Genomic DNA, 8257 nt, shown 5'->3' on the forward strand with positions numbered 1-8257 from the left:
TTCCAGTTTTAGTAAATAAACCCTACAGTACGGATATCAAAGAGTTGGCCCAACAGTCAGGAAACAAGCATTTTTAGAAGAAGGTCAGCAATGACTAGCTTTTAGTCTATGAGATAATATACCTATGAGTAATAAGACGAGAGGGTAGGCAGTTGTGACTGTAAACACCAATGTAGTTAGCTGGAACCTCTAAATGAAATATTGGATTGAAGTTGCCCCGTAAGCAATAAATCAGGGCTCTCTATTGGGAAACACCGGGGTTGATTTACTAAAATTAGCGAGTGCACAATCTAGTGCCGCTCTGCATAGAAACCAATCAGCTTACAGTTTTTTTGTTAAAGCTTAATTGAACAAGCTGAAGTTAGAAGCTGATTGGCTACCATATACAGCTGCACCAGATTTTGCATTCTTCGGTTTAAGTAAATCAACCCCTCGGTATTTTGTGTAAAACCCTTGTGGAGGGCTCTCAAAGCATATATACTTTTTTGTTTTCCGAAATTGGAGCGATGCCTTAAATACTACCAAAAGAACCCCAGAATTTTATACAGTTTACGGTATGCTTCAGAAACAAATATTTTTCTTTTCACCAATACCTTTTCCAGAGAACTTGGCACGACTAAGCCGAGGGGAGCAGACTGCAGATACCCGTCTCCATGTTCCACTGTACTGGCTTGAATTAGAATCCATAGACAGGCCATCGCTCCCAGATGAGGAATTCCGTTGGCCTCTTAGAAAGGAAAACCTGTGTGCAAGAGACGGGGACGATGAATCTGACCCTGACGTGGGATTGGTTTTTGGGTTTTGTAGCGGTGTATATACGTCTCCTGGTTTTGACTCTGTTTTTGGTGAGAAAAGCCAAGACGAATGCGCTTGGCTTTGAGTTTTGCGACGTGAACAGATGGGGCTTTCTAGAGCTGCAAACGTGGTAGATCTGCTCCTGGGTTCCTCCAAAATATCATCCATTGGGGCAGAGGTGAAGCTAACGGGATTTTTGAGGGCAGCGACGTAGGACTGACGAAAGCGGCACTTTGTTTCCTTGGCGTCGGGATCTTTGTTAAACTTCCTCCTTAGGCAAGGGGTACACGCCCCTTTTTCGCTGACCTGAAGTCTTCCACACACCCACTTATTATTATTAGTGACACTTGTAACAGGATCTTCGTTGCCTTTTGGGATCTTGTTGGCATCCCCCATTTCACGGTGGCAAGGAGCGATTGGTCTAGTTTCTGCTGTGACAGCAGTATCTAAGAGGTCTACATAGTCCCCTTCCAGGTCTTGGTTAACGGCATCGTCAAAGTGAGGTGTCATTAGATCACTAGTGCTCTTTATGAGTGGTACATATTCTGAACTGTCTTCAAAGGAATAGGGGTTCCTGTTTGGCATGGACGTTATTCTTGTTCCACCAAGGAAAGCCTTACTTTTATCCACATATCTTTTTATTGGCAATCTTTGGCCCGTACATAAGTCAAGAAAACCAGCCGCAGCACTTAAATAAAATCATTTCTTAACATCGGTTCAGTAGAAAGCTGACCTTAAAAGATTTTCTTTGGTATAAAAGAAAAAAAAAAAGCAATTCAAACTTCAGCTTTGATTTCTACGTAACGCCACCAAATTTCCTGGTGTCCCTGGGAATGTGCCCAATTGGAGCAAAAAAAATAAAAAATCAGTTAAATTAGTTTTCTGCTTGAATGGAAACACAATGTCACCGCCGAAATGTCACCGTGCTAACGAACAGCTTGATCCTGTCATGGCCTTTAAACATCTTTGCAGAACTCCCAAGAAGACAGAACAAATGCGACGTTCCAGTACATGTCTCCTGTTATAAGTCCATGTGGGGACCAATCTCGCTGCAGCCACCAACTGGAGACTGCAATTAGACAGTACATTAACCAGCCTTGTAAGGACTCTAATGAAGCGGCAGAACCAGCTTGCCTGGCGCCTGCAGGAAGAATACAAACTGCATTAAGAATAAGTTCTGCGGAACAGGAAATATACAGAAACACAAGAAAAAAAATAAAAAATAAAAGCAAACATTTTTACGATAAATACCCAAAAGGATCACCCTTTCTGAATGTTTACATTTTCCTTGGCGTAAGGGGGCATTTTTTCACACCGCGGAGAATATAAATGTTTGTTTAGCAGCTGCTTATTGGCACTTTTTTCTCCTAAAGGGAGATGGATAGGACGGATAACCTTGCACACACAGCTACGGAAACGGAAGGTTTCTACGGCTTGTCATCAGTCACAGGTGCCTGCAAGCAGCGGCCCCTTCTATGCAAGCCACTAACGCTCAAGCAGCATTGTCTCAGTCCCCAAGTATAATGGCTGAATGGGTGTCCCTGTGCATTCTGGGAGTGAAGCCTCCTACTTTACAGAAACTTTGCAGAAAGGAGAAGAAAAAAAAAAAAAGAGAGAAGAATGCAATTAACATATTAGCCACGGGTGATGACGGCGGTCATCCCAAGCACACCCTGAAAAGCCTGTAATACCTGTCAATAAATGGATACCTGGAGGGAGCTTGTTGCTTGCGACTTCTCGGAAAGAGTTGGAATGTCTCCTGCAGGCATCAAGCCGTGGCTCCCACAAGAAAAAAAGGGACAGGAAAACGAGACCCTAGCACCTAGTAAGCCTTCCCTTTTGGAGGACCCCCTCCCTGTGCCTTCCATTGATGTGATTGGAGGGCTGCGTTCCGAATTTAGCCACACCAAAGGCAGAGGAATGCGGAGACAGAGCTTGGTGTCAGGCTGTCAGACTTTAATAGAAGAGCCCCCCCCCCCCCCTCTTCCCTTCCCCCCACAGCTTGCTGGCACTGATCAGAGGCTAACAGTTGTATCAACAGTCACCTGCTGGGACTTGTACCCATTCACACACCCTCAGATTAGAGTAGAAAGGAGTTGGTGGGCCGGGCAAAGGGGGCCGTGCAGTTACTGGACCCTGAGCAGCAGAATCCACAGGTGCTATGTGCACCAGTTCTACAAATGTAGCATTGTGTTCACCCTCTGCTCGGTGGAGCTTGATACATCTTGTGTCCAAATAAAGGGCATTTATATATAATGCGGTTGGACATCCAGCACCTGTTTGCACCGGGATCCAAGGTTCGGGAAATTATAATAAAGTGTTGACAGCCATAAGGACATTGGCTTGAGGTAGCCAGCAGAAGACTGGACCTCTGAAATAAGTTACCTACAGCAGATCTTATTTTTTATCTTATTAACACATTCCATCATATATGCAGACACTTCCTGGCTGAAGCCCTCCTTTACATTGAATGCGGCTGTAAATTTGTGCGACTTTATCTGAAATCGCACTATTTTAAAGCCGCATATCAGTGCGACTTTGAAGACATGCGCAGATGTCTATGCATGTCGCACCCGAAATCTCCAAAAGTAGTGCAGAAACGACTTTTTCGAGTCAATGCAGCACAGCAAAAACTGCGTCACTACGATTTGATCTGTCAAATCACATGATAAGTCGCTGCAATGTGAACGAGGGCTAAAGGTTGGTTTACACCAGAGCTGTTATGGTGCGCTGGGTGGCGTTGCCCAACACAACCTCAACAAGATATGACACTAAATTCACAATGACTTGTGAAAAAACGCAGGGAAAATAAATGTACACATTCACTTATTTTTTGCATGTTCTTACTCGCGTTGACTTGCTTTGAGGCTTGTTTTGACATGTTTCGACACGCATTTTAGCACGCGCTTAAGTGGTTGTAAACAATAAGGATTACCTATAGATAAACGTGCACCGTTTAGGAGGTATTTCACTTGTAGTGCACCGATGATGTAATCGGCACATGCGCTGTGAAGAAACGGACCTTCGTGCTGTTTCTCCCCCCAGCGTGTGCCGTCACTGACAGCTCCCGCACGCATGCTTGGGAGTGACGCCACGCGGCTCCGGCCAGTCACAGAGCCACCTAGAAGGAAGAGGGGCAAAGATGGATGCAGTCTGCACAGGGGACAGCGATGGATTCGTTTGCAGGTAAGTGTCACATAATGAGCTAGTATGCGATGCATACTAGCCCATTATGCTTTTAATTTGCAGGCTTTGCAGGGAGCAAAAGAGGAAGTAAAACCCATCAGGGTTTACTTCCTCTTTAATATGCACTGCATTTTGCATGTTACCTGTGGCATCACATCCTGTTCCTGTTTTGTGGGTTAGGGACAACATTAATGACAAGGAAACTTTTTTTTTCTTTATTTGCCTTATGTTGACCTGCGTTTTTACATTGACCTCCATTGCATTAAAGTGATGTTCCACACAAACAAAAATGCTTAAAATTCTTAAAAAAATAATTAAAAAAAACATTTGGAATTTTTTTTAACTCACCTCTAATTGCCTGTTGCTAGGGGGTCCCTGACATCACTTTCCCTCGGCGCAGGAAGGGCTCAGCTCCGCCCCCTCTCTCCTGTCAGTCATCTGGGACACGTGACAGGTCCCAGATGACTGTGTGGCCAATCGCGGTGAGCGGCCACCGAGAGGAGGGGACGGGGAAGGGCGGGGCTTCGTTCCTTCGCATCGCTGGACCCTGGGACAGGTAAGTGTCCGATTATTAAAAGTCAGCAGCTGCAGTATTTGTAGATGCTGACTTTTAATTATTTTTTTTAAATGAAACTCCTCTTTGGCCCCCAGAGATGCCATATATGCGGCCTCTCAGTGGGTGGGCCTCGACTCTGAGTGGCTGCTTATGACGCCCTGTGTTTACTACTTACCATGCAGAGAGCACGCTCCCTGCAGGTTCCCAGGACAGTAGGCGGTGGGGATCAGTGAGCTCCCGATGCACTTGCGATCAGGAGCTTTCCCATCATGTGACCGCTGTGACAGCCAAACACAGCAGCTTCCCGGCTGGCGGGCATACCTCACAACTTTTTGAGTTGGGGAACCAAGGGGGAACTTGGTGGAACTCAGTTCCACCACCTCTGGCTCAGACCCTTTGGTGCCTGCTCACCACAATCACTTGTAAACACAGAAGTCTGGTTTCTGTGTTTACAAGGGACAGCTCTCCACTCTGTGTGCAACCCCCATGAACTCTGCAGGCTGTATGTAATGCAATCCTGACGTTTAATGCCCCTTTAAGACCCTTCTACTGTTTGTGACATATGACCACATCCTCTATTTGATGTGATTTGGAGGGCGTGTGTAGGGGGAGGGGTTTGTGGGGTCGTGGGTTGAGTTCCAGCGCCTATTGTTTGAGAAAAAAAGCTCTGCATAGGACACACCCCCTGCTACACCCTCTTAAAGGAGAATTCTACAAAAATAAATTAGTTAAACCCACAAGTGCTTTTTCTACCACTATTATTATTTCATATTGCCTTTTGACATTTATAAATGTAGCAATTTAAAATTTGGATGAAAGGTTTAGCACTGGAAAACACATTTTGGTGCCACATCATCCCTTTAATCCAGGACACACATTCATTACACAGGTTCTGTGGCTGATTAAGGTGGTAATTAAACTCACTTGGTGCCTTATGTGCATAAAATCAGGATCAGAACCTGTGTAATTAATATGTGTCCTGGATTAAAGGGATGATGTGGCAACCCTTCCCCAGATGCCATATATGCGGCCTCTCAGCGGGTGGGCCTTGACTCTGAGCGGCTGAATATGACGCCCTGTGTTTACTACTTACCATATAAAAAGTGCATTTTATATACAACTATATAGATCGGGCCAAAATGAGGAACAAATGAGAAGGAAAGCGGGACAGAGGAACATTGTTCCAAATCAGGGACAGTCCCTCGAAAGCTGGGAGCTATGCTGGTGGGCCTTGACGCTGAGTGGCCGCATATATGCAGCCCTGTGTTTACTACTTACCGTGCTGAGGGTACACTCCCTGCGGGTTCCCAGCACGGTACCCGGAGGGATCAGTAAGCTCGCCGATGCATACTTGCGATCGGGAGCTTTCCCGTCATGTGACCACTGTGACAGCCAATCACAGCCGTCTCATGATCCGAATGACCACCTCTACCTCCTGGCTTTTAGAACTTTTAGAACTTTTAGAACTTTTAGAACTTTTAGAACTTTTAGATGGGGCAGTACAGTGGTGTAGTGGTTAGCACTCTCACCTAGCAGTAACAAGAGTCACTGGTTCAAATCCCAACCACGACACTACCTGCCTGGAGTTTGCATGTTATGCCTGTGTGGGTTTCCTCCCACACTCCAAAGACATGCTGGTAGGTTAATTGGATCCTGTCTAAATTGTCCCTATTATGCATGAATGTGAGTTAGGGACCTTAGATTGTAAGCTCCTTGAGGGTAGGGACTGATGTGAATGTACAATGTATATGTAAACTGCTGCGCAAATTGACAGCGCTATATTGTACCTGAAATAAAGGGACAGGGGACAGTTGGCAGAAAGGAGCTAAAATGCATACATGTTGCATTTTAACACAACGCAGGTCGACACAGCATTGCATCGTGAATAGGACACAATTCTTTTTAGGTATCTTTGCGTTGACCTTAGTTTTACAGCTGCACATAAAAACAGTCACAATAAACGCACTAGTGTGAGTTAGTCCTGACGGAAATAAACGTCGGCAGTAATTGGTGTTGATCACACTTATGTGCGCCATTGCCTTGGGTTGCGCTAAAACAATACATGCACCATTTTGTGCAACATATAGCTGTAGCAATGCTATATGGAGCATCTCACCGCAATACTACAGTCCTGTAGTCCGTATATGATTTTGCAGTACAAATAAAGTTAACAAAAAAAAAAAAAGGTGTTTACCCCTCCTGCCACCATCTTTCCACCATTGATCAGCAACCATGAAGCGAGTGACGTCACAAGAAACAAGCACATAACACACCACAAAATAACGCAGCTCAACAAAAAAATGCAAGTAAACGCATTGTAAACGGCACGCGTATAAACATGTTCCAACAATGATGCTGTAACGCTTGCGCGGTGGGGTCAGTCAGCCTTAAAGAAGGCTTTCTCCTATCGGCACCACCCGGCTTCTTCAATTGACTTTTAACGAAGGAGCCTCATCCAATCAGACACAGACGCAGGTATTCTGACAGCCAAGGATGCCAGGTGTCAGAATACAAAAGCCGCCAGGAAGAGAAGCTAAAATCAGCAATACTTACCTCTGCTTCAATGGTTCAACACTCGCAGGGCTTCTTGCTGGCATCGTTTCCCGGTCTTCTTAATTTGCCACTGCAGGATGACGTCACTGGGGCACACGCCCCAGAGTACAGTCACGGTGCTGGGATTAAACTGCGCAGTAATTGTCATTAAAAGTGTGACAGCGCTGAAAGCCAAAAAATGGCCTGGGCAGGAAGGGGGTGAAAGTGCCCGGTATTGAGGTGGTTAAACAGAGAGAAAAAAAAAACAGAAGCTGGTTTTTAGTGCCGTCATCCATATATATTTGGACAATCTCTTCCAATAGAAATGATCTACAACCGATAAGTGATACACGGGGAAGTGGATTCTGATCAATAGCTAAAACAGGATTGTAACTTACAACGGCAATTTATCAATCAAATCTGTTTTACACTATGTAATCTCATAATCAGATCGATTGAAATACGATTATGTTGTTTCAGTGCTGCCGATCGATGCAAAATGACGACAATATTCCACCCTGGTTGACTGACTCCGTTTAATCGCATCCAATTGAAACTGAGTCTACATTTATTGGAAGTGAAAATATGACTATTACACAGTTTGCATATTTCATATCAATACAATAACCCTCGGGTCACACTTCTGCCCGTGGCTGCAGGTGCAGAAATCGCAGCGATTGCCGCACCTGCAACCACCTGCAGTGAAAACACGCTGCCCTGCGGAATCGCATGGGGTCTGAATGGCAGCCCCACGCATGAAGAATCACAATGCGGGTGCGGGAACCGCAGGGAAATCGCATAGTAAAAATGCCCATGCGATTGCATTTTTGAAAATGTGCATGCAACTTTTTGTTTGCACAATCGCAGGCACGGCAGCCGTGCTCGCGCAAATGCAGCCGCACAAAACGCTAAGCCGTGAACCTAGTGTGAAAAAAAAGAAAGCTTGTATGGCCACTATTAGTCTAATGCCGCGTACACACAATCGGAATTCTTGTCGGAAAAAGCTGTGGTGGTTTTCCCAACGGAATTCCGATCAAGCTGTCTTGCCTACACACGGTCACACCAAATTCCGATCATTTATAATGTGGTGACGTACAACACGTACGACGGGACTAGAAAAAGGAAGTTCAATAGCCAGTAGCCAATAGCTTCCATCTCGTAGTTGAATCTGAGCATGCGTAAGTTTTG

The 8257-nt window shown here is 45.2% G+C and overlaps 1 protein-coding gene across 3 annotated transcripts in view; it reads right to left on the bottom strand.

Moving 5' to 3' along the window:
* Positions 1-2756, bottom strand: part of KIAA1755 (KIAA1755 ortholog) — a 133891-nt gene extending 131135 nt beyond the window's left edge. The window contains exons 1-2 of one of the 3 annotated variants that reach the window (XM_077459049.1): positions 2505-2756; positions 594-1936 (exon numbers count right to left, since the gene is read on the bottom strand). In XM_077459049.1, coding sequence (XP_077315175.1) covers positions 594-1380 — 787 coding nt within the window. In that variant the 5' untranslated portion in view covers positions 1381-1936; positions 2505-2756. Of the gene's footprint in view, positions 1-593; positions 1937-2046; positions 2291-2486 lie in introns of those variants that run through there. The other 2 variants (XM_077459048.1, XM_077459050.1) reach the window with 2 other exon arrangements.
* Positions 2757-8257: the final 5501 nt, after the last annotated feature.

Source organism: Lithobates pipiens, unplaced genomic scaffold (genome assembly GCF_037356315.1).
Source record: "Lithobates pipiens isolate NorthernLeopardFrog02 unplaced genomic scaffold, aLitPip1_a1.2 Scaffold_28, whole genome shotgun sequence".
In the NCBI taxonomy this organism is placed as follows: Eukaryota; Metazoa; Chordata; class Amphibia; order Anura; family Ranidae; genus Lithobates; species Lithobates pipiens.